The sequence below is a fragment of the Haemaphysalis longicornis genome, unplaced genomic scaffold (assembly GCF_048455015.1).
Source record: "Haemaphysalis longicornis isolate Haplotype H1 unplaced genomic scaffold, Haemaphysalis longicornis Haplotype H1 scaffold_7, whole genome shotgun sequence".
NCBI classification, from domain to species: Eukaryota; Metazoa; Arthropoda; class Arachnida; order Ixodida; family Ixodidae; genus Haemaphysalis; species Haemaphysalis longicornis.
Window position 1 is genome coordinate 66,241,726 of NW_027526422.1, and position 25,302 is coordinate 66,267,027.

Consider the following 25,302-nt stretch of genomic DNA (forward strand, 5'->3'; position numbering starts at 1 on the left):
CAAACAAACAAACAAACAAACAAACAAACAAATAAACAAACAAATAAACAAACAAATAAACAAATAAATAAATAAATAAATAAATAAACAAATAAATAAATAAATAAATAAATAAATAAATAAATAAATAAATAAATAAATAGATAAATAAACTCTAGTTGGTAGTGGTTCTTGAACGTCTTGAAGTAGCGCAAACTCGACACGGACTCGAGAAGGAAGGAAGTGCACAGGCCACAGCGCTGACTCAAAAGCACTACTGGTTACAAGTGGCCTGTGGTCAGTCTACAGTGGTTTATCTACTCCCTTCTTGTTGCATCCGTCTTGAGCTTGGGCTACTTCAAGATGTTCATAAAGTATGGATGTTTGCTTGAAATCTTACTTTAGGATTAGCTCAATATATCTGGGGCCATTGTTTCACATTCGCAACGCACCCAATGGAGGCACTCTGCACGTCATCAAGAAGACTGTACAGGGGAGTTTGCTGGTTGTTGCGTATTCTAGATATCCAGCTCTATCTGCTTTGTAAAGCTTGTGCACGCCGTCTGCGAGGAACTTTGTCTAAGTTTTCGCTATTTCTAAAATGGTGCCGCGAAGCGTCTGGAGCACTGCATTGTTCGTATACGTGTATGCGCGCGCGTGCAGACAATCAGGCGTAATGATTTACAAGGGGCTGGTGCCGCGAGAGCGCGGCGGATAAGAAACAGCCGCGAAACATACACTCTCAAGCAGTGAGTAAAGATGCTACCCCGCGTGTAGCCGGGCCTGTACACTTACGCCAGAACGGAAAGATGCTGTTCTGGTGGACAAACTTCTTTCGAGGGCTGTTGAGCCTTTAAAAGGGTTTTTTTTAAAGCGATTCATCAAAAAGAGCAACGAAATTTTGTAAAAGCAAATAATCTAGAGGCTGAAGAACGAAAAGCAAAAAAAAGAGAGAATACCACTGGCACAAAGGTAAAGTAAAACAAGCTGAGAGAAAAATGATGGTGTTTACAATCTAAGCTGCAGGGGTGTCCGATGAGACATACATCTCGGAACATTGCTGGCGCGAGGCGGGACAAGGACGACGAATTACACACAACTGGAGCGCACACTACCAACTGATTTATTAATCACAACAAACACAACTTATAAAGGAAAAATTCAGATGACGTGAAAGGTGGAGTTAATCAATCTCGCTGAAAATGAATACAATGTTTGTCATGCGCATGCGCTTGCCTACGAACTGTCAAGTAGTGCCATCTCAGTTGTCGACAGTGCAATCGATGGCGAACTGACACAGTCTTTTTCTTTTCGGATGGCGTAAGCTTCCCATATCTCGCGGGTGATCGTTTCTGAAGATTCAAAGAGGATCGTGGTGCTTTCGAATTTCGCAGAGCACCCATGTCTGGCGCAGTGGGCAGCCAAGTGGCCCTGGGGCTGAGACTTGCTTGCACATATTTTTGTGTTCTCTGAGTCGTTCGTTAACGCAGCGTCCAGTTTGGCCAATGTAAGCCTTTATAAGTTGTGTTTGTTGTGATTAATAAATCAGTTGGTAGAGTGCGCTCCAGTTGTGTGTAATTCGTCGTCCTTGTCCCGCCTAGCGCCAGCAATGTTCCGAGTAAGAAACCAACTAGCCCCATTTCAAGCTCTGGGAGACATACATGCTTTAGGGATATCAGCTTGAAACATTTAAAAATGTGCGCTGTTACTACCATCGTCACAGCAGTCGTCGTCGTCCTCGTCGTAAAGCCGGCGCCCACAGGACACACGAAGTGTACAGTAGATGGAACATTATACACGTGCTAAGTTAATGTGAGTGCTCACGTAATGCGCACGAGCACGCGGGGGGACATGCTGTGCGTGTTACGACGATGAAGATCTCATCAAGTAACGTTTCTCAAGCGTCTTCGCCATAGGGCTGAACCTCATAAAAGGAGAGATTGCTGCCCGTTCGCGCTTTTTCTTCCCTCGGTAAAGGTTAATTTTGTCCGGCAAAGGTGAACGCTAACCCGGACTGCCTCTTCTTGGCGAATTTTCCACTTGGCTGTGCGCTTAAAGGTATTACGCTCGAGTCAGTTCATGTTAGGCGCTGTTTTCGTGCGCCTTTTGTTGCCGCTGCGCGCACGGCTCTAATCCAAGTTAATGCCCTCGGGAATAAAGACAACAGTCTGTAACGACCTTCTGCCCCTGCTTTCGTAATCTGGCAAAAAGAAATGCGACCTAGGGGACTTATGTCGAGTCCTTCATTCGAAATTTTGCGCTTTAAACCCGAAGGACGAGGCGATCACGAGCGCTGCTTGCATTGAACTAAGCTCGCGCAGGACCATGATCGTTAATTAGACGAGACATGAAACGTTGACGACATCCGCCGGGATTTAGTCCTAGTTGAGTTGCCTGACGATGACAAAAAATAAAACGCGAAACGAAATGAATTGAAGAAACAAAGTGAAGAAACCCAATTAAGATCTCGGCGGAATAGGATACGATAAAGTAAAGCCACACCGGTCCACGCCGTCGCGACTATAGCAAAGCCTCAGGTGAAACCGGTCGGGGTGGCCAGGCGTAATTTTTGAAGATGTACGCAGAAACACACCCATCGAGAAAGTGGAATGGTGGTGCTATGTACGTATGCGTGCGTGCGCATTCTTTATTTTTTAAATGCCACAATCCTTAGACCCGGCTAGGCATTAGGAAAGGGATCTATGTGCTCAGAGGAGGGATCAGTACAGCAACAAACCGAACACTCTTAATAAAAAAGATCGTAAAAAGGTAGTAACGGCCGTATTTACTAACTCCTTACGAACCTTACTACCCCGCGGTTTTGTACGTAGGCTCTGGCACTAACAACTGCATGGTTAGTAAATTAACTGAGTGTAGGAAGTGGTAGCACTAGATTTAGGTCGTGCTTATGACTAGGTTGTGCATGGCCAGTTAGTAAACGCATGTAGCTCAGAAAAGTGCTATCGCTGGGACTTTACTATTTGGGGTAGTGGTACTTACTGCCTGCTTCGGTTAGTAATTCTGACAAGTGCTATATTTACTACCTCCAGTTACTAAGTACCTTGTGTATACTGGGACAAGTGACTTGTTAGTATTCCATTAGTGAATGCTCCGACCTTTTTTTTAAGAGTGAATCACGTGCGTAAACTTGTAAAGCGAATAAGCCAGTTCATACGTCGGCATGGGGAGAACAGAAATAGAAACCATTGTGGACAGATAAAAATCTCTCTAGAGGCAACAGCGGCTTTCAAGTATCCTGGCGTTTTTATCTTGCCTTGCTTTACGGCAAGCACGAAGATTCGCACCTGTACAAAGAAGCCGCCTTGAAATCTGCCGGCAAAATCACAATAGAGCGTTTTACCCAACCGTTTTTGACGGTCCGCTCCGCTCACGGCGGCCCGCTCAGCGCGACCGGAGCGTCAGCACCCAGTGTCGCTCGCGACCAAGCGCGTCACGCATGCGCAATGGCGCCTCCTCTTGCTATCGGAGCGGAGCGCACCTTCAAAAACGTCCAGCTAAAACTCTCTAATGAATTGCATGGAAGCAACAAGCGTCTACAGTACAAAGCACGGCAAAACAGAAAAAAAAGGGTACTGAGAAGTGAGAGTCCCATGGCGGGCACGATTCTCCAATTGTCAGCTCTCTGAACAGAGAGAGAGAAAACTTTATTTGCATAACCGCCAACTGCGCGAGCCCCTGCGCTAGACTTCACAGGTGTAGCGCATCACAGCGGGGCAATGCTTTGTCTGCGAAGGGGCACAGTTCTTGTAGGAAGGGGTCTTGGTCAGTTAGGGCGGCCTCCCATGGCGACGGTGAGGGTTTGCAGGAGGATGGCAAAGGCAGCGGTGCACTCGTTCTAAAAAAAGCCTCAATACCGCGGCATGGAATAAATATTGTGCTTTGAAAGAACTCGCGAATAAATTGGCGCCTTGCGTCAGAACCTGAAACAATCACCATGGTCGAAACCGTCATAGGACATGGCCCCGACCATCACTTGCGCAGAAGGCGATCAAAGAACTTCTTCGTTCTCTTGACACTACCGGTGTATGTGAACGCTTGTATTGCCTTCCCGGGAGGCTCTGAGTGCACGTGCGTCTCTACTCTTTACGCCTTACGCCTGCTATCCGCGTAATTCCCTAAATTCCATTCCATTCTACCTGCATTTTCGTTTGCTCTCTTCTGAGCACGCTTTACTCAGTTTAACTTTTTTTGTCGTTATCTCTCCTTCGCACCCTTTAGCATCATCTCAACTACCTCGGAAGGGACGAGGCTACGAATCCGTTCATTCTATCGCTCAAGCTGGAGTCGCTGGAGGAGCCGAACGACCACTACAGGGTGATACTCAGGTGAGCCGGAAACGGCCCTCTTTTGATGTGGCTTACTCGAACGTGATGTCGCCAGGAAATTGCGTGTTCGAGCATACCTCTTTCTCGGTCCCAGAACAAAAGAAGGCATTGTTGCCGAACTGGTGCCGAACGACCCCAAGGCGGATCCCTGGACGGCTGCTCGGCTTGTAAAAGTACGTATACGTAGATTGAAATGTCGCCTTTGTTCGAAGAACCGCGCTTTCTAAAGGGTGCGCTCTTGTAACCATTGTCCCATCTTCTTTTCACCCGACAACAGTCTCTCCGTGACAGCATCAACAACGTGATCCTGCAACCGGTGTTTTTTCCGAAGGTAAGCTTTGTTGAGCGACCTTTTATTTTTCACTCTGCGTTTGCGAATCTTGACATACGCGTGTGCGTCGACGTCGAAATCTGGAAGGTGGCTGTTTCCACGTTTGTACGGCCTTAATCACGATCTTCCGAATTTTGCTGTCCCTTCGCTATGCCTGTGTGCGCCTCTATGACAGCAGAGGCGAAGTGAGTCGCGGTAAATTACCTCTCGCGGTAATTTCCTTCGAACTTATGTCGGAAAACCTCTCTGCGTTTTCCTCTACAATAAAGAGTCTCTCTCTCTCTCTCTCTCTCTCTCTCTCTCTCTCTCTCTCTCTCTCTCTCTCTCTCTCTCTCTCTCTCTCTCATTTAGTTTTAATCTGCATTGAGGTGTTTTTTGTGTGGTTAAGTATTGGTCTATGAACCCTTCCTTTGAACATTGCGAACTTCAACTTTCTACGAATCTAGCCTTCTTGGTTCTGGACATTACCCAACCCCTCCCCCACATACGTCTTTTGTCTTGTGTATTAAAATTTATGGGTGCCTAGTAACTTATTGTGCGTTTTCCTCTCTATAGTTCAGCGCTGTTAACACAAGTCGCTGTGTTGTGATATGTTTTAATAAATTCTCTTTTTACAGGCTCCCGAACTTCTGATGGCCTTCGACGAACAAATTCTAGTCCACGAGTACAAATTTGGAGTCATTTATCAACGTTCCGGCCAGGTATGTACAAAACTGATTATTGGTGATAGAAGTATTGACATATTGTACAGCAAAAAAAAAATTAAAACAGCCTGGTTCCGTGGCTAAAGAACAATTTCCTCTGCGGCTGAGTTTTTCAGGGGCAGAATAATGTTAACAAAGCGACTTAGTTCGGCTTACGAAAAGGTCGAGTTAGTCAGCGTCGCTAATTAGGGAAAAAAGTGGAATCGTAAAAAAGATTAGTTTTGTTTGTGTCCTTGAAAACTAGTTGTTTTAAACAGTTTTTTTTTGTTGATAATGCGTGTATCGAGACTGAGCAAAAGCGAATGCCTTTCTCATCTCGTAGAGACTTTAATGACGCTGAGCTTGAAAAGTACGGTTTTTCCTTTATTTGTTTACTTTCTAAGAGTGTTCTTTGGGGGGTGTACGAAAAAACTTGGCAGTTCTTGGTTGCGGCTTTGTTCCACCCTACTCCGTTGTACCAACTTCGTGAGATGCTGCAAACACCGCGAGGTGTGAAAAGGCACTTTCAGCAATGCGCAGAGAAAACTAATGCTAAGGCGCTTAGGCTTCTTCATGAAGAAAGAAGCTCTTCCCTTCGTTATCCTCAGTTACTCCTTTTGAAAACGGGTGACACGGTCGTGGGAGCCTCGTGCGAGAGTTGTTGCCGGTACATCCGCTGCCGTCACTTTCTGACGGCATTACTTCCGCCTTCCCTACTGCTTTACTCGCTGGTTTACTCGCTGGTTTACTCGCAGCTGGTTTACTCGCACCTTCCCCAAAGCTTGTGAAATGGGACAAAGTGGCCGTAAGTTGCAACGCGTGTGAGAACCACGCACAACGTTTCGGCTGCCTGTGAGCAGTCCTGTTTGCTCTATAGCATTGCAATGAAAGCTTGATTTTAAACCACCAAACACCTGAGAATTTTTACTTTTTCACCTTCTCAGTGTTGGTCAATAAATTTCCGCCGATGGAATGCTCAAATACAGAATGTATATGGTGTGGCAGCAGTTATTTTTTACTCTTTCAGCAGACGATTCGGCGCCCGTGCAAATAGGAAGTTTAGGAAGTTTTTCCCCCGATTGGTGCTCCATCGTATATTTATTGCGTACAGCTTTAACGAGTTTGCTGTAGGCTGAGACCCGCACCCTCGACATCGATCCATGCCGACTTGTCCTACATGTTCTTAAAAGTTCACAGGGCGAGTTTTCACGTATATCAATGTTGCCCGCGATCTTTTTTACCTTTTCGGCTCTCCGTAATTGTGTCTGGGCTCCGGACCGTCACCTGTTCTTTTCGTGACACCTGTGGAAGTCGTGAGCGCAAAATGAAGGCAGTGTAGAAAATGGCTGTACCGTCACGACAACAACATATTACGTTACACATCCAAGGCATCCAGTACCCATCATTTTAGCCGCCCCCTTTTCTAATCTCTCCTGCATTGTTGGCCGTGATGTGACGTGCAACTCACTCAGTATATATCAAGAGAAGCTGGGTTGTGGGACTAACTTTTGTTACTTTCTTTTCGTTCCTTTATTTTTCAAAGACGAGGGAAGAGGAGTTGTTCGGAAACCGGCACCACAGCGCGGCGATGGACGAGTTCCTACACATGTTGGCAGACAAAGTCACGCTCAAAGACTTCACAGGGTGAGCCGCTCAGAGCTGCCATCTTTTTCACTTCCTTACATCTGTCCCCGATTTTTGCTGTCGTTCCCAGTACTACTCCGAAAGCCCCATAATTTCTGCGATTGAATCGGAGCGTAAACCAATTCAGTTGCCAAAATCGTATTAGTTTTTCTTGTTCAAGCAAAATGAGGTACTTCTTGGCGTTAGTGCAATAGACAGATTAGGTTACGTAATATATCTCGGTAACTGTTTGAATTTTTAATGTAACGGGTCAGAAAAAGTGTGTCACGCCACTAACCCAGGGAGGAGTCGCTTATCACAGTTAAAGCTCACGACGTCGGACCTGACTGTGGCGTAAGCTGCTGAAGAAAATGGTGCATTTTAAGGGGCATCGTCGTCAGCAATTCCCAAAGCCTTCATCAACTATAGTGCCGTCTCAGGCCCAATGCAACAAGCCAGGTAGCCTCACTTAATGGCTTTTAATTGACACCTTGATTTCTGCTATGTTGGATCGCTTGGGTTTGCCATTCCTTGTAAGGGTGGCATGGCCTCGTAAAGGCATTTCTTTGCCTTTAGCCTTGTCACCCGAGACAAAACTTGTGTAAGAATTGTCTCGAATGAATGCAAACAACAACAACGGCCTTCCATAGACGAGAGTATACCCCTTACGAGCCTTTTCCTCTCATCCCTCTGAATGGGATCTGCAACATTGCATTTATCACTCAACTTGCGTGCGCACAAGGAACACAGCTATCGCTGGTGACAAAGCGCGCGCGCCTTTTTGCCCCAGGTTCCGTGGTGGCCTGGACACCCAGCACGGGCAAACTGGGGAGGAGTCCTTCTACACGTCTTTCAACGGCTGCGAAATTATGCTCCATGTGTCCACGCTACTTCCCTACACCGAGGGCGACGTGCAACAAGTGAGTCTTTCTTTCTTTCTTTCTTTCTTTCTTTCTTTCTTTCTTTCTTTCTTTCTTTCTTTCTTTCTTTCTTTCTTTCTTTCTTTCTTTCTTTGTTTCTTTCTTTGTTTCTTTCTTTGTTTCTTTCTTCCTGACTGTCCGTCTGTCTGTGTGCCTGCCCGTCCTAGTCTTCCTACCTACCTAGATATCTGGTTGCCCATTTGTTTTAGTTTCCTATCTCTCTCTCTCTTTCTCTCTCTCTCTCTCTCTCTATATATATATATATATATATATATATATATATATAAGACAGAAAATAAGGGTTGGCAGTCAAGAAAACCTCGGAAAGCAAAGGGGAGGTTGTGGTGGGTCATAGAAAGAGATGAAGAATTTTTTGAGTCGAAAAGAATGTGGTGAAAAAATGCCCGCCGGGTGGGATTTTTTTCACCACTTTTTTCCCACCCGGCGGGCATTTTTTCACCACTTTCTTTTCGACTCAAAAAATTCTTCATCTCTTTCTATGACCCACCACAACCTCCCCTTTGCTTTCCGAGGTTTTCTTGACTGCCAACCCTTATTTTCTGTCTTATTTTCACGGAGCCCCTCATTTCCCATTTTCTGATTCGCTATATATATATATATATATATATATATATATATATATATATATATATATATATATATATATATATATATATATATATATATATATATATATATATATATATATATATATATATTGTTTATGTCATGGCTGCGCATACCTCGCCATCGTCGTGTTTCTTGCTAACGGAACGGACCCTGTTTGTTAATACAAGCGGGAGTGGTAGCAAGAACATAATTCTGTCCCATCCCGGAGTTTCATTTCCTGCACGGGGACCACTCTTAGCGCTACAAGAAAAAGAAACTATCACGAGACAGCCACGCCAGCTAAGCCGACGCCGCTAGCAACAGGGCGGCGTCAGCGTTCTCTTCCAATGTGATTACTTTCTGGCGTCTTGTCGTAAGACCAGCGTGTGCGCCGCTCCTAAAACGTGAGGGTTACCGCAGCGCTGACACTTTTCATTAACAGTATACCTAATTAACGCCAGGCTGCTGCTGAAAGAGCACTTGTCGTCGGACTGGTTGCACGCGACATAAATGCGGGACGGCATCGCTGGCAGGGTGATGGGAAAAAAGCATTACTTTGGACACGCGATGCCACAACTATCCATTAGAACGGGGAATGGCAGAAAACCACTATGCTCAAGCAGGCCGGCACGCGGGACGCGTGCGGAAAAAAAATTAAAGCAGTTGCAGGCAGCGGTATATGTTTCGCGTCTTGTCACCTGTGTGGGGCTCTGTCGGAGCGAATTTCGCCAGTTTGCGTACTGGCGCTGACGTATGTGGATGTTGTTGCTTGACAAGAGACACTTTATTACCTTGGGTAGTTGCTACCCTCTCCATTGGGCGCTCTGCTAGTCGTGACGTCAGTCCGCATACATCGTTTGTCGCTGGCACACATCGGTGCCAAGTCGTGGGTAAATATCCTGGTTCAACTACTTTGCTTTAAAACGCTGCCACTGCAAGTCTGCTATATAGAATAATATAATCTACGCAATAGTAGGTACTCTTTAGAAGATAAGGACCTCGCCGGATTTTTGTTCCGAGACTCGTCATGAACTGTGTTAAAAGGTCACCCTCAAGACGTTTCCATCGGGCGAGCAGGATTATGTAATTGCAGGATTTTTTTTAATTTATGTATTTTATCGGCATTGTGCAAATGTCCAGACACAACAAATTCCAGAGCACTCCCTAATCTCACTAATGATTTATTGAATGCGAATGTCTGTGAAAACAGCAAGGTGCACTTGCCGGCTTGCTTCCGGAAAATTCGATCTTCGCAGGCTATCATCCTTCTCCATTTCTCTAAACCTTTTGTGGCAAGCTTTCTCGCATTTTATACCACGCACTAAAATTTTGTTCCTACTGCACCCTGTTCAACCGAACTGCCATATAACCGCACCTCGTGCTCTGGGTCCATTAATCTGCTAATAATGGCTGATAACTAAATTTAGGTGTTTCTTAGTTCACATTTAGCATAACTATAGGACCTGCCGCGGTGGCTACGTGGCTAAGGCGTTGCGTGCTGAGCACGACGACGCGGGTTCGATTCCCGGCCGCGGCGGCCGTTTTTCTGGTGGAGGCGAAAAGCAAAAACGCCCGTGTGTGCAAGATTTCAGTGCACGTTAAAGATCTCCGAGTGGTCAAAATTAATCCTGAGCCCTCCACTACGGCGCGCCTCATAGCCTGCGTTGCGTCGGCGCGTTAAACCCTACAATCAACCAATCAAGCAAGCAAGCATAACTATAGGACATTACCGATACTACTTCTAACTAAATTGAGGTGCTTGTGAGTGCACATGTATCGCAACTAAAAGTCTTTGCCCGACAAGGCACGACTATTGAGGAAACAGAAGAACTGAGGAAACAAAACTCGAGTGTGTTAATGCGGGCTTGTTGATACATGAACTAATTTCGAAAATAATAAAATACAGCACTGCAACGGCACGAAGCAATGTGCCGTCGTAGATTTTTTAAAAATTTAAACTTACCAGAACGTAGTAGCATCGATGGACGTAGCTACAGAAGGCAAGCTGTTTTTCCTATAGATGAAGAAATATTAGAAGCAACGACGACATCCCATCTTGCTAGGCAATGACGAAGTAGCTTTGGCTGGGTCTTGATTTTTTCTTCGTAATATTTGATTCGTTGGGGACTGGTGCCACAGCTCTTTCCAGCGATCCATCTGCCCTAACTAGCCTTTGGAGCAAAAATGAGTGCAGGTCCGGCCGTAATCATCGCTCAAAGTAAGAGCGTCCCAATTTCCCGCGTGAAAGAGTGAGGCCCGCAGCGCCTGGACGGAAGACACGCCTCAGCCGAAGTCGACCGCGCAGAAAAAGAGCCTTTTCGAACGACATGCCCTCAACCCATTAAGGAAAGAAAGATGCGGAGCGCTGACTTGGGTCTGTGATGTTGTAAGGGTAATTGATGGACGTCACGCGAAGGCGTTCGCGTTGACCTATGCGCCTCCTAATGCCAGCGTCATTGTGCGCTGCGGTCCCGCGAACGATGAACCCCGTAATCAGCGGCTTGGAACGCGGGGACGCCGAACGTTGTCTTCTGGTCGTTAGCGGAACGAGCCACACCGCAGCAGTGGCAGTTTGTTGCAGAGTAAGAATAGCTCGTTAGGATAGCTTTTTTTTTTTTTGCCTTTCTTTAGTGTCATTTCATCGCCGAAAAGAAAAGCTGGATAATTTTCCCACATTTTTACTTGTTCATTCAGTAATTTGTGGGTTACCATGTGTCAGTATGTTCGTCCGTTCGCCGAGTGGGTATATATAGGATGCCCGTGCATCGTGCATACGTACAGGAGGCATCGTTTTTACGCGATTCTTAACAAACTGTGGTCGATATAAATGTTAAGTCTTCAACATATCCGGCGCATGTTCAAGCGACAAAGGCGGCCTAATGATCTATGGCCCTCCACTAGTGATTGTCTTCCGGACGTGTCGATCTTTTCGACACCCTGTGCACTGTAGTTGTGCGAGTCCATGAAGATTCATGACGAGCTACTCGCCCTCCTGAAACATTCCGTACATACGGAATTATGCGAGTACAGAGTTCATACGGAGTATGACGCTCCCAAACGTACTAAAGTACATATTATTTCCACAAATAGCGAAATTGTATGAGCTCGCACGACAAGGCCTTTGGCACAGTTTTCGTTTGTTTATTTTCAAAAATTGACAAAATCACGTTCCGTATGTTTTTCGTATACTCCGCATGTACGGAATTCATATATGGACAATGATTTCGCAGTTCTAGTAATCTTACAGACATAAAAGTGGTGTTCAATGTTTCGACACGTATGCCTTTTATATTCATGTGTTTCTCAAAAATCTTTCTTGCTTTCGAGGAGCTTTGTGGCAAGCTAGGAAATAAGTTCGTATTCCCATTATTCCGTATTATAGAACGTTTCAGGACGGCGCGTACTAAGTGACAGCGCTGCACTAACTGTATTTTATGATAGAAAAACGCGAGTATTTTTCCGTCGCTTTGAGTCACGCACATGGGGCAATCTAATCTTTCAAAGTGTAAGCCAAACAAAAGTGCTTGTGCAAAGTATGCGAACAGGGCGGCTGGACAAAGCTATCGTTGGAAAGGTCAACGTTCATTTAAGCGACTAGAGATGTTATAGAAGAGCCTACCGACCAATTTATCAGCATGGCTGTGCTTGTTCGGCGCGCAGGAGGAGAATTTGCCTTTTTGAATGATAACCTTAACCCCAATGTTTGTATGGTTTGTTCATCCTGTCGTGTTTGGGGATGGTTGCACTTTACATGATTAGATAGCACCACGTGAGTGACTCAAGGACAAGTACCAAATTCGGGTGATTTTTTTTTTACAATAAAACTTGTTCTGAGAGCAGCGCTGTGTCGTCTTTTCCCCCTTCGTGTTCTTGTCCTTTAGAGTGTTTGTCGTTGCGCGTTACTCTGTAGTGGCACGGTCTGTGCCATAAGAGTGCGGGAAAGGGACGCAGTTTTTATATTGGCGTGATGACGACGATGGCGATATTAATAATCATAACGAAAGGTGTGATCACCGCTCTGTGGAACATTCCAGTTTTTGTGCTTATTTTCATGCGTTTCACTTCGCTGCAGACTCGCTTGTTGCGGTTTCGCCAGCAGAATGTAACGTCACCAACGGACTAAGGTCACGGAATGTAATAACTCCCTTAAAATGCTTATATAAGAGATGGGATGTGCAGCTCGTAGTTCTATCGACTGTAACTAAATTATGTAGCGGTAATTACCCTCAACACATTCTTCCAAAAGTCGGCCTACCGAGATCGCCACGTGCGTAATAAGAAAGACTGTGCTGCGCTTGAAAAAATAGCTGCGGACCAGTTTATCCTTCCTGACTACCAATCGCGCCATAAGAATACCCATTTCTCATTCAGCATAGATGCGTCTCCAATGCGTGTACCTGTATCTGTTCATAGACGTTATGCAAGCGCTTAATAACTACTGTTTCTAAAACGGCACTAGAGTTTTCGTCAGCGGCTTGGTGTCTTTGAATTCACTTCGCCGACAATCCATTTACCTTTCCAGTTGTCGTCTCTTTGACGGACATTCATGCAATCGGTGAAGTATGCTGCCCACAGCTGCGGTGGCTTTGAATAAATAACAGTTGCAAAAGGTTTTCAATGCAATGTTATTGCATTGGAAACCTTTGCAATAGCACCGTCATCACTGTTTTCCATTGATTGAACACTCTGTTTCGAACTGACCTGCCATAAAAGAAGTAACTGCTGCAAAAAAATCTCTACAATCATTTTTGCAACAACCTTCCTTTTTCCCTACCGGTTGCTGTTTATTGATTTGTACGCCGCTAGACGGTGAGGGGAACCATGGCGACGAAAAACAGTAAAAGGAGGTACTCAACCCTCTCCCTCTGTTCCCCCCTTCCATCCCTCAGCATAAATGCCTCTCCTACTACATTTCCCGCTGTGTAGCTGTTCGGGTATTCACAGTGTTTATGTACGCAATCGTATTTCAAATTATTTCGAAAGTGCCAAAGAGTACCGTCAGATTTTACAGAGAGGAGCATTGCTGCGTACCCAAGGGCTTCAGCCTAATGTAGTGTGCGCCTGTACAGTGCGTCCCGCTTTGCGCCGCCGTAGTTGTTCGGAGTGCAGTAGACAAGGCCGCCGTGTTCAATGGTATACTAACGCTACCCGTTTCCGCTCCCAAACGCAGCTGCAGCGCAAGAGGCACATCGGCAACGACATCGTGGCCATCGTGTTTCAGGAGGAGAACACGCCCTTCATGCCGACCATGATCGCCTCCCATTTCCTCCACTCCTTCATCGTCGTCCAGCCCGTCAAGACGGGACGGCTACACCTCGGCCGGCAGAGGTGAGCGAGTCTCTACACTATACCGCCGCTGTAGGCTTGTACCATTGTAATGTGCATTGTGGGCAAGATTCCTCTACGTATACATTGTACCGTGCATCGGTTTTGGAGATCATTCAATATTGCGTTGGCTTGACGCTCGATTATTTCCAAGGATACCAAGTTTTGTGCCTCGGTTGATGATAGTCAAAGGCAGATGTTTCCGAGTGGCTAAGTCACCTGTCTGGTGTTTCGTTAAAGGAGTTAAACTGACACGAATTTTCGTTTTACGTTTTTTTCGCTGCTAAGGGTACGTACCAGCCCACTAATGATGCAATGGCACATTAGACGGTCGGTCGCTGCGTAAACAATCATTTATGGCGTCGTTTATTCGCATCAGTTTCGGTTTCGACAAAACGAACGCCGAACGGCCGCCATTACAGGAGGGTGCCCGTGACGTCACCATTCTTGTCGCACCGCTGCCGGCCTGGACGCGCGCGCCCAGACCGGCCGAGCTCTTCACCATCCCACGCTACAGTGTTCTATCTAGTACACTGCACCCAGCGCCTGGGCAGCATGACGTCAGTCCCAAAACCATGACGTGATACACACGGCGTAGCAGCGCGCGCCAACCGAGCCAGCGTGTCCGTACGTCACGGGAGCCCCGACGTCGGCAGTTTGGGGCATTGAGCAGCAGATGATATCATGGTGGCCCGCTCTGAGCTTTCTCGTGCAGCCAAAGATTAATTTAAAATGTGTTATATTGAACGGTTACTGTTGGAACTTGCTGGGAGATATCTCATGATAAAAAGGAAGCATTTTGCATAGTTATCTCAGCTTTCTAATTTCGTGTCATTACTCCTTTAAGAATGGGAACTGAACAACGATTCTTTGCTTCGTTTCCTCATTCAGTGCCAAAGCCAAATTTCCGCGGCCGATCCCTTGCATCGATGGATTGTGTGTGCACGCGAAAATACGGCATGGTATTCTGCCAGAAAGTATGTACACATCCCGCGTGTTAGCTGATTGTGGTGTCACCCGCTGTGCACAGGTATCGCGTGGCGGTGACGGCGCGGCTCGATGTGCCCTTCTTCGAGCCCAAGCTCCCAGTGCCCGCCGAGTTCGAAGCGGGGCCAGAGTTCCGCGAGTTCATCTTGCAGAAACTCATCAACGCCGAGAACGCCTCCTACAGGGCCGAGCAATTTGCGCGGTTAGAGGTAAGCACCTGGGCCACTTCACCCCTTGCGTCCCTGTTCCTGCGCAGGCGACTTGAAGTTAATTGACCGTACAGGATTAACGGGCCAGGCATTCCGATGAGGCAAAGGGGAAGGCGCACGACACAAGTGCGCACGACACAAGCCTTAACTAGCCACTGAGCTTATTCTTTTGTTTGAGATTTGCAGAAACTAGGTGTATGCGGCGTAAGGAATGGGCTAGGTTTTTTTATCGGTTGCTCGCAATTAAAGATGTTTATTCTCTCTCTCTCTCTCTCTCTCTTTCTCGCTTGTCTACCTGAAAGAGTTCTATGTTGTGCGGGATGGTTTAAATACTGGAGATCAGATGTAATACATGCCGATACTTGCTAGGTGACGTTTTCTTGAGTGTTGGACACCAGGACAGCTAAGCATGCGCACACTACTTACACCTCTATCGGTATATAAACAATTTGACGCCATTGGCAGGTAGTGGATATGGCCCTCCGTATAGACGTTAGTGCCGAGCCATATTGCGCGCATATAAACAGCTTACTCACAAATTTTGTGGAAAGTAGCCAACGCTCTACGTCCACCGCCACCTCTCTTCCAGGCACGCACCCGGTCGTCGCTGCTGCAGACGCTGCATGACCAGCTGTTGAACAAGACGCAAGACTTCTCCGGCAGCGCGAGCTTCGTGGTCGGCGACGAGTTGGACGATGCCTCGGGCACGGCCACCACGAACGGCGGCGGAGCCCCGACCTCGGCCAGCGGCGCGAGCTTTCTGGACGGCTTCTTCCGCAAGGCGCTCAGCGTCAAGATCCGCAGCCAGTCGGTCGAGTCGAACCTGGCCAAGCGCTCCTCTTCCAGCGCCAGCAGCAGCAGCCTCACCAACACCGTCATTGGCGAGAACGCGCCGCTGGCCACGGGGGTGAGTCGCCTGTCTGCGCTGTCGAGCAGACGCTGCTCGCGAGCTGATGGATAGCCGTAAAAATATTTCAGGTACACTTGAGTCTTACGGGCTGAGAAGGCGATAGCCTGGCGTACTATTGTGATGGGTACCATGTACGTCGACACAGTAGCCACGCTCTCTTACCGTTCCTAATCTATCTTAATCCACCTTAATCCGCCATAATCCAGCTTAATCCACCTAGGCACCACCGTAATTCACCTTAATGTCACCTTAACGTAGATTACTTCGTATTATTCCATCTTAATTCAGCTTAACTGACCTTAATCTGTACATTTATCCATGATCCACCTGAATCCATCTTAATGCACCTCAAACCCTACCTTACTAAACTAATCACTAATGAATCATTGTTGTATCCTAATTCTATTTTTATACATTTATTTATCCTAAAACATGTTAACAAACGTTAATCCTTAACCCCACATTACTGATCATTATTATCAATCACTGATCAATCATTAATTGGCTAAGAACTATTAATCATCTCTTGTACCCGAATGGGATGCCTTGGTTCGCTCCTAGCCTCCCTTTGTTCGCTTGGTTCGTGTCTACGCCGGGTCATTCGAAGTCGACCTTCCAAGAAAACATATACGGCTTTCGCCTCAATAAATCAATATTTTGGTGACGACGTAGGAAGGAAGATAGGTGGTACAAGAAAGACAGATATGTTAACCAGATTGTAGCCTAGTTAGCTAGCCTGCACGTGGAAAACAAAAAAAAATGCTCGAGAATGAGAGAGCAAAAAATTAAAAATGGCTGTGAAAGGAACAGAGCGTAGAGAGGTGTGGCCAGCGTTAAGGCACTGCACGATCAAATTCAGTGGTTCCCACTAGAACCTTGTAGGCAGTTACATTTCCTGGTTAATACTTTACATTTGATCAAATTCCCTTCCATTTTATTTTGTTATGCGATAAAATCGCCTTCTTTTCTCAACGGTTAACCATGGGTCGTAGAGAGATCGAGAGGGAAGCTGTCCAGAACTTCAGTGCCACGTTGAGTGCCGCGCATCCTACGGACGCTCTGTTGGATTCTGTCGCGAGCGTGGCGGCGGGCCAGAAATGCAGTTTGGAAAAAAATCATGCATCCTCCGTCTAACGACGGCGATGGTTGAACGCGAAGCATTCTCGTGAGTGATCTTTTGGTTGTCGTCTGAGTTTGGACTTTGACTTGCAGACGATTTGGACTTTGGCTCGTTGAGCTTTGGCTTTGACTCGCACGCAGTTTCGACTTTTGATCGCAGCGGCTTGGACTTTGACCCTTCGCCATTTTATTTCGCGTGAAGAAATACGGAGGGATGCATGATTCTTCTGTCTAATTTTGCACATCCATGCACCTCTTGCAAGTCGTCTGAGTTTTGACATTGACCTGCAGACGATTTGGACTTTGGCTCGCTGAGCTTTGGCTTTGACTCGCACGCAGTTTCTACTTTTGATCGCAGCGGCTTTGACTTTGACCCTTCGCCATTTTATTTCGCGTGAAGAAATACGAGGGATGCATGATTCTTCTGGCACATCCATGCAACCCTTGCAAATCCAAACTTCTTCGGCCATGTCAAAGTGGAGCAATCGGATAGACGTCGGCTTCATAACCCGAGGAACCAAGGTTTGAACGCGGCCGCGGGAAGTGTTTTTTCTTTCACTTCACCCATGACCAGCATCATCGTCCGAAAAAGTTGGCTTTCGTACAGTGCTTTTTGGACGCTTCATAAGCCATCAGTGATATACAGAAAGCTTCGCTTTAATACTCGCGTTCTGTCAATAGGTTCGCCAGTTGGAAAAACATTTTTATTGAATTTCAGGGAGCTTGCAGTCAATCTCGTCATTCAACTTCAAATGTTCTGAAGCTCGGGATGGTGGGGCTTTGTTGCGAGGCGATAGGTGCCCATACACTGAAGCGTACCTGCAGTTGGCGGTAGGGGGCAGATGGGGTTATAAAATCTTATTACATTTACGGGCTGCAAAAGAAATAATAATACGTAATAATCACAAATTTGAGGTTAGAGAAGCCGTGTTCTCCGTGTACTTTGTTTTATCTGCGAGCAACCTTAAAACTTGTACAGATACCGCCCTCCGTTATATTCCCAGGTCTGGAATTCTCCCTGTTCCGGTAAGGAATAACATCGCGGGACACGAGGAAGCCCTTACTAGACAGGGGCAGCCATTCTAAAAAAGGCTCCCTGGGACACATACCACCGTTTCTTTATCTGGCCACGCCGGCCAGATTCTATGGCCGAAGTCCTCGCAAAGGATTACATGATGACGTAGTCAAATTCGAAAAAAAAATTGAATAAATAAACATTTAAAATACACAGAGTTGTTCTGAATATACCGCAATAACGCATTGAAGAGAACTACTAAACGTAAACAGGCAACGAGAGAGGATCAGAGGGGGGAGGGGATTGGGGAAGGTAGCGGTGTGAGGGTGTGGGAAAGTCTGTGGGCGAGAGGGGAGGGAGAATGGGAGGAGGTAGAGGGTGAGAGGGGACGGGGTTGGAGGGAAAGGGTAAGGAGAGATGTTAAGTACGAGAAAGAAGATCTGAGGGGGGAGAGAAGACGATTGAAAATGAGGGTTGAGCCATGGGTGTTAAACGGAGGTGAGAGGTACCTAGGGGAGGAGAACTGAAGGGAGAGCGGAAGGGAAGAGCATGAGGGGTGGGAGGAGGTGAGGGGAGGGGCCGTTACGTGACAGGGGTGGCAGGAACGCAATCGTCTTTCAGCGTCAATTGCAGCGAAGCAAGCGAACAGGTATCAATGTTTTGTTTTAACGTTCCATGGAAATGAGTAGTGTTGACACTGTGATTAGGTCAGGTGGAATCCATGAAAATGTTTCATTCGTTCATTCATTTCCGCAATACTGCCGACCCTTTAAACAACGTTCTTGACAGGAGTGATCAATACAACACGCAAATGACATCAAATAGGTAGATATATAAAATAAAAGCAGTTCTCTGGGGTACTGATGGAGGACAATACCGAAATTCGAACAAAATTCAAGCTAACAAGCGGACGATGCAAAAGCACTTTAAAGAAATCAGAACTCTCTCACACTGGGAAGGTAGAGTCCAGCGAAGCTGGCCGCCTCGTTGAATTCGCTGTGTTGGGGTTTAGCTATTTTTGGTATTTGCTGTATTGAATTATAAGGACAGTGGCCCGATTTATACGTCACAGAGAGAAGACACACACGATTGTTGGGTAGAGACAAAGACGCTTTATTACAGCGCGGCTACGCCAACCACAGCGCAGGTTCTAGTACGCCGCTCAGGTGGCCGCCGAGGAGCGCGCTGCATCGTTGCGCAATGTCGGTAAGGGGAGAAGGTGGGGGGGAGACCGACTCGGGAAAGAGGCAGCGGTGGTGGCGTAGAGTATGAAGTAGGGCTGTAACCGTACTCCATCCGCAGATGGCTGTGCTTCACTGCGCAACACGTAATGTGGTAAAACCAGCTTGCAAAAACCAAGCCTACATCGACTTTCTCAAAGTCGGCTTAACTTTAAAGCATAAAGTATTGCTAGGAAGACACTTTTGCAGGAGCAGGATACATCAGAGTATGGAGGCCATAAAGCCTCTGTATTTGTTTTTTTTTTTATGAATTCTTCCATACGCTGAACACGTTCCCTAGTTTTCGTTCCACACTGGAGGGAGAACGGGGGGATTAGACATAAACAGCTTCGCTGTAAAATACATCAAGGGACATCGGGGTTCACGAAAGCGCTGAATGATATGCGGCTCCCCGCACAGACCCCGCGAAAATGCTAACATGCTTCTACGGTCATCGGTTTTTTCCCGTTTCCACTGCTCAAAGACCACGCGCTTCGCCACGACCGGCGATCTTTACGACGCTCATAAGCTATAGATTAGCCTTGCAGATAAATACGCTCGCAAAGACACGAAGGTTGGAACAACTGTTGTCATATCTACCCGCTCTGCGCAGAGCATCGTCTGAGATAATGAAGCTGTTGTTGTTTACCCTAACATAGCTATTAGCAGACCTCCTCCTCCCCCCACAGCCATCCTTATCTGTGCTCCGTGACTATGGCGTGGCGGACCCAACTTAGCCGCAAATATGTTTTTATAGCCCGCGCTCTTGTCGTCGTTTCCACATAAAGAAACAAAGGCTTTATGATTTCCACAAGGCCGATAAATTTGTGAGCACATGCTGAGCGGGAAAGTCAAACTGCGCCACATGTAGGTTATACCTGCAACGGGAAAGATTTATAGTTTCCGAATGGTCGATTTTGCAATCCAAAGTAACAACGCGACAAAAAGTGCTCCCCTGCCTTTTCCCGATACTGATTGATAAGACGCGCGTTGTGGCGTGATATACCGCACAGGCAATTATTATGGCTGAGATATATATATGACTATCCCCCCCCTCTCACAAGTTGCACAAACAAGTTGCACAAACAAGTTGCACAAAACGCCGGTACCACCAACCATAGAGTTTCTTAGTAAGTATACTAGAGAGGAAACTGCACTTGAGAAGCCATGTCGTCGTGGGGGTTAAGGGAAGGCCCCCCCCACCCCCCCTTTTTGGCTTGGGCTTGGTATGACAATTGGATTCTTAAACGGTTTGTAAGATTTGCTTTCTTCACTATGCATTAACACATTTACGAGCTACGAGGAAGCCGAAATCTTCCCTGTTCTGTGGTAGCCGTGTTTGGTGAAGCAGCAGGCAATGCGTGATAGTACCTGACGTTGGTCATGTCGTAGTGAAGGAACGTATGACTGAGCGGGTAATATACCGCCGCGAAACTTGTAGTTGACAAAAAAAAAGAAACAAAACCTACTTCGACGAAGACAAGATACAACCGATACGGGCGCCTGTGTCTGTCCTTTCTTCTTTTCGTCCGCGACTTTTTAAGGGCGCGTTTTCTTTTTTATTCAAGTATGAATCAACTCGCCCAGTAACATTATTTTTTAAACTGTAGCTGATGGTCGGTGCACCGGTTCACCACGAAGACGATGTACGTTTTGATAGACCAAAAAGCTTTTCAAACTATTCAAACAACTTATATGAAATAATGGCAAAATTAATAAAATAAGAGTCTAATCAGTTTCCCCCAAAATATTAACATTTTTGTTAATACCAGCTTGGCCTGCCGAATAGTAGGCACAACCGTGCCTGCAAAAATGCGCTGTAATTCCTTTTTTCCTTAGCTTTAAAATAGCCTGTTTTAATTTCCACTTAAAAATAACACAACATTCTATGCGTTTTTTGTGGCACTGTGTTCGAATATGCGGCCACTAAAGCGTTTTAATCCAAGCCAATGATGAAACTAAGGCGAGTGCATGATCTAATGGTGGTCCATGACTACACAGACGGCCTTGGTGTGAGCCGCATAGACGCTAGTGCCAGATTCCTCTCTAGTGTATACTATAAGAAACTCTATGTCACCAACTGCACTTCTAACTCGCTATGGTATGGACGCGTGTCGTTCGCTCGGAGGAACAAGAGCGCGCAGTGAAGTAACGTCTGCGCGCACAGAACCGCGAATCGGCGCGAAAGCAGCGGAAAGACGCTGCCGCAGAACGTGCAACCTTGACCGTTTCCACCTGAAGTTTCACCTTGTCGAGTAGCTGCGAATTCCTCCCGGATCAAGAGCAACTTGCCGGCGGCGGGAAACGCCGACGTTGGCCAATAATTTTTGTTCAGATTGAAGGACTTTCGGAGCGACATTTTCGCCGGTGGCTTTCACGTCTGAGAAAGCGCACAACACCGATTGCCTGTTTATGCGTGCACTGAGGTGTGAGAGGGAGGGGGAGAGGCGTGCACGCTCAGCTATGTTTCATGCCCTCACCGATGACATGCCCGGTGGGCTGGCGGGAAATTTAAACATGGACGTCTCACGGCCCAATGCGACCTGTCCGGTGCCGTCTGTGGTCAAGCGGATTTGTTTGGTGCGTTACACCGACAGTAAGATTCCTACGGCGCGGGAGGGAAACGGACAGCGCCATGTTTGCCCGCTATAATAAAGCTCGGGTCCTTCAAAGTTTCATTCAGCTAATTGGCTGGCAAGTATGCTCACCCGCAAACTACAAATGTGTTTTATTTCGCGCACTCCTTGGACTGCGCACAGCTTCGCGCCTGGTGTCCCTGTTTTTTTGTGCGCTTTGAAATTTTCGTCCTTCTTCGCAGAGTGGAAGGAATTAAAGGGGGGCAGTGTCTTATAAAAAGGATGCTCATTAGGAGAATCGGGATTACGCCGCTCGACACACTTGCATGTGTGCGTGCGCCCGTGCACGTGTGCTAAAAATTAAATCCGCAGTGGTCTTTTCTTTTCCACTCTCGACTAATAGCACAGCACGCTTGGTTCTTTCCTTTGGCGTCGTATAACGGAACCAGAAAAGGAGAACCAAGCGCCCAGAGTTTCGGGTTCTGTGCCCAGCCGCGTACGCTGATTTCCTGGTCCAGACGAGAAACAAAAATTACGAGGGATGCTTGGAACTTACTGAGAATGTGAAAGCGAAGGCTTAGTTGGGCCTTTTGTTGATCTGCTGTTGAACTTTCTGTTCCACTTTTATGACGCTCTCGTCTGGCCGCTCCCGCAGCTTTATCCATAGCCTCCTCCTCCCTGTGGCGGTTGCGATGAGCGGTGTTTCGCGCTGCAGTAGCCTTTCCCGCCGTCGCGTACTTTCTCGGCCTTCCCCGCCTGCAGCTAGAGCCTGGGGTATCGTCGCCCCTAGCGACATGAAATGAAGCTCTGAGCTCACGCGGCGATGTACAGTAGCCGACCGATATTTTTGGACCTAAATGGGAACGAAAAATGTTCCGAATAAAAGAGCAGTCGAAAAATCGGCTAGTTGCAAGAACGAACTTTATTTCATTTAAACAAGACTAACGAAGTCGCGAATGGTTCCTCGGCTTAAATCCCTCCTTCGCGTGAGAACGCCTACTTGCATATCTGGAAGCGTCACGTTTTGTTCGTAAACGTTGGACACCAACGCCAAAGCGTTGGCTATGTCTTGCGCTGACGGTTGCGGGCGGTCGGGAGTGTGTACTAGTCAGAATCGCTTTGCGGCAGAGCGGTCACTTTGCTCACGATCTGGTCGTCCGTTAGCTCCGCGCACAACGCTATGTTGCTGTCCCCTGCAGTAAACTCTCGAAATGTCGCGAAAGACCAAAGTTGGTTACCCCGGCGGGATTTAAGCCGATCCCCATCCAATCCAAGCTAGCCGGGTGGTTAGGATTCAAAATGGCGCCGTCTTGGGGTTGCACCGTGACTCTGTCGCGGAAAATATCCAAAAAAATCGAACTTTTGGCTTTATTTTGCCCGAAATATCCGTTGTTCATATACAGTACTCCCATGGAACAACTGGCGGTTCCTCGGGAAAGTCCGGAATATCCAGCAAGCAAGAATTTTCGGAGTCCGAAATAACGATTGGCGTAACTGTATACGAGGCGCGTCCAGAGCGTTCTACGCTCCATCGCCCTTTCTCAGCACCCTCCTGCTGCTGTTTTCCTTTCCCGGCGCGCTCTCCCCGGCTCACGCTCGGAATTTCGTACCACCGATCTTTTCTACAGAATTCTGTAACTCACAACGCGTTCTATGCAGCATGGAGATCAACGGCTTTCGCCTTGGGAACATTCGCGCTTACGAGCTTTCGGCGCCCGTTTAATTAAACATACCCAGACCGTCTAAATTACTCCGTAGCGTTTCCGCTACTGCGCATAATATACCCCGTGTAGCTGCGGCGCGTTAAATCCTGATTTGAATATATATAGACGCAGTGGAAACATTGGTGCTGTGATGCTTACGCAATACACCAGTGCTCAAATTCTTGGTGGCTGTCCCTTTAGGGAAAAATTAATCTGTACAGTAATCACTCAAAAGCCAGTTTTAACACAAAACAGCCAGCAACCACATAAAAATTAATTATTACATCTGCTTATTATGTGACTCGACGAAACACGGCGTACACTGGAGGGAGTGGGGGGGAATAAGGAACGAAGGAAAGATGCGGTACCTTGTGGATTGTGGGAAGCATGTTTCTAACATCACAAATTTGAGTTTCAGTAGATTCCGCTAGCTACTTTCGGTAATTTATAATATAGCAAACTAAGGTTAAGTACATTGACTACGTCTTTCCAGGCTGTACAGATTTCCTCGTTTTCCGCCCAGGCACCAAAGGCGCAGAGCACCCGGAACGTCAACCAGGGATCGCCGTCGCAAGGCAGCGGCCGTCGGTGAGTCTTCGAGATAAACAGCCTGTCCACGCTGCTTCTCTAAACTTTCTCGGCTACTCATTAATCGGTAAAAAAATTAACTCTCTCAGCAACTGGACGATCCCCACGGGTGCACTATCAGAAGTAGCAATCTTGGGTGTGCTATATACCGGTGCACTGTTGCCACCACGAAGGGATGCAACCTCTCCCCAATCTTCTTGGACAGGCTGGACTTCCCGACGGTCACCTCGCTGCTCGGCATGAGCAGGCGGCGGCCCAACAGTAGCCCGACGACGCCCGTGTCCAGCCCCGAGACGCCGCCGTCGCTGGTCAAGTCTCAGATGCAGCAGGGCTGCTCCCAGCAACAGCACGGGCAGGGCGGCGGGGGCTGCGCTGAGTCCGACACCTCCAGTCTCAACAGCGTCGAGTCGGACCTGGGCCTGAGCACGTCCTCCGGCGGCTACGGCGCGGTGCCACCGGAGATCCCCACCAGGAACTCCCGCTGCCTGCTCATCCAGGCCACGGCGGCGGCGGCGGCCGGAGGACACGCGGAGGGTGCTTATCCTAGCGCTTCTTCTGCACGGTGGTTGGTGCTCCCCGTTGCACGTTGTGTTGGCGCTTACCGCGTTTTCCTGCCGCGGTGTGGCGCTCTTTGCCTGCTTTTAAAGGCGGTAGTCTTTCTAGGGCTACCACGCGAAAATTTTGGTGTCTGTCCGTCTGTCTGTCCTTATGTCTGTCATTATGTCTTTCTGTCTGTGTCCTTGTCCGTCTCTGTCTGTCACTCGAAGCAGCCAGAAGCGTTAGTGGTGAGCCGCTGGTATATTTCGGACCTACTGGAATTTCATGGGTAAGTGATTGATGAGGTGAGGTGGAATGTCCAGGGGGGAAACGGGGGGATGGGGAAATAGAAGAGTAAGGGGAACAGATGAGGAAGAGGGAGTAGATGATGGGAAAAAAGGGTAGCGGCAAACTGAGCGGAGGGGAGGGCATGGCGAAGTGAAGGGGGAGGCGTGAGATTGGTCTGAGGGAATTTGATGGTTATGGGAGTGGAAGTTGTTGTTGTTGTCGTCCTTTATTGATTGAGGGAAGGCCATGCGGCCAAAGTAGGGGTAGGGGAAGGAGGGGAAAGGGAGGAGTAGCCCAGTTTAAAGAGATGCGTCCATGAAGACCGCACAGGATT

The 25,302-nt window shown here is 47.4% G+C and overlaps 1 protein-coding gene across 6 annotated transcripts in view; it reads left to right on the forward strand.

Annotated features, from left to right (window-relative positions):
- The window catches only part of LOC144145843 (rap1 GTPase-activating protein 1-like), a 222,861-nt gene that overhangs the window by 181,348 nt on the left and 16,211 nt on the right, over window positions 1-25,302 (forward strand). For 4 of the 6 annotated variants that reach the window (XM_077677632.1, XM_077677634.1, XM_077677635.1 and 1 more), the window contains 11 exons: window positions 4,219-4,325; window positions 4,420-4,498; window positions 4,603-4,656; window positions 5,274-5,357; window positions 6,883-6,983; window positions 7,753-7,882; window positions 13,662-13,819; window positions 14,847-15,012; window positions 15,602-15,919; window positions 24,049-24,143; window positions 24,349-24,677. In XM_077677632.1, coding sequence (XP_077533758.1) covers window positions 4,219-4,325; window positions 4,420-4,498; window positions 4,603-4,656; window positions 5,274-5,357; window positions 6,883-6,983; window positions 7,753-7,882; window positions 13,662-13,819; window positions 14,847-15,012; window positions 15,602-15,919; window positions 24,049-24,143; window positions 24,349-24,677 — 1,621 coding nt within the window. Of the gene's footprint in view, window positions 1-4,218; window positions 4,326-4,419; window positions 4,499-4,602; window positions 4,657-5,273; window positions 5,358-6,882; window positions 6,984-7,752; window positions 7,883-13,661; window positions 13,820-14,846; window positions 15,013-15,601; window positions 15,920-24,048; window positions 24,144-24,348; window positions 24,709-25,302 lie in introns of all 6 variants that reach the window. The other 2 variants (XM_077677638.1, XM_077677637.1) reach the window with 2 other exon arrangements.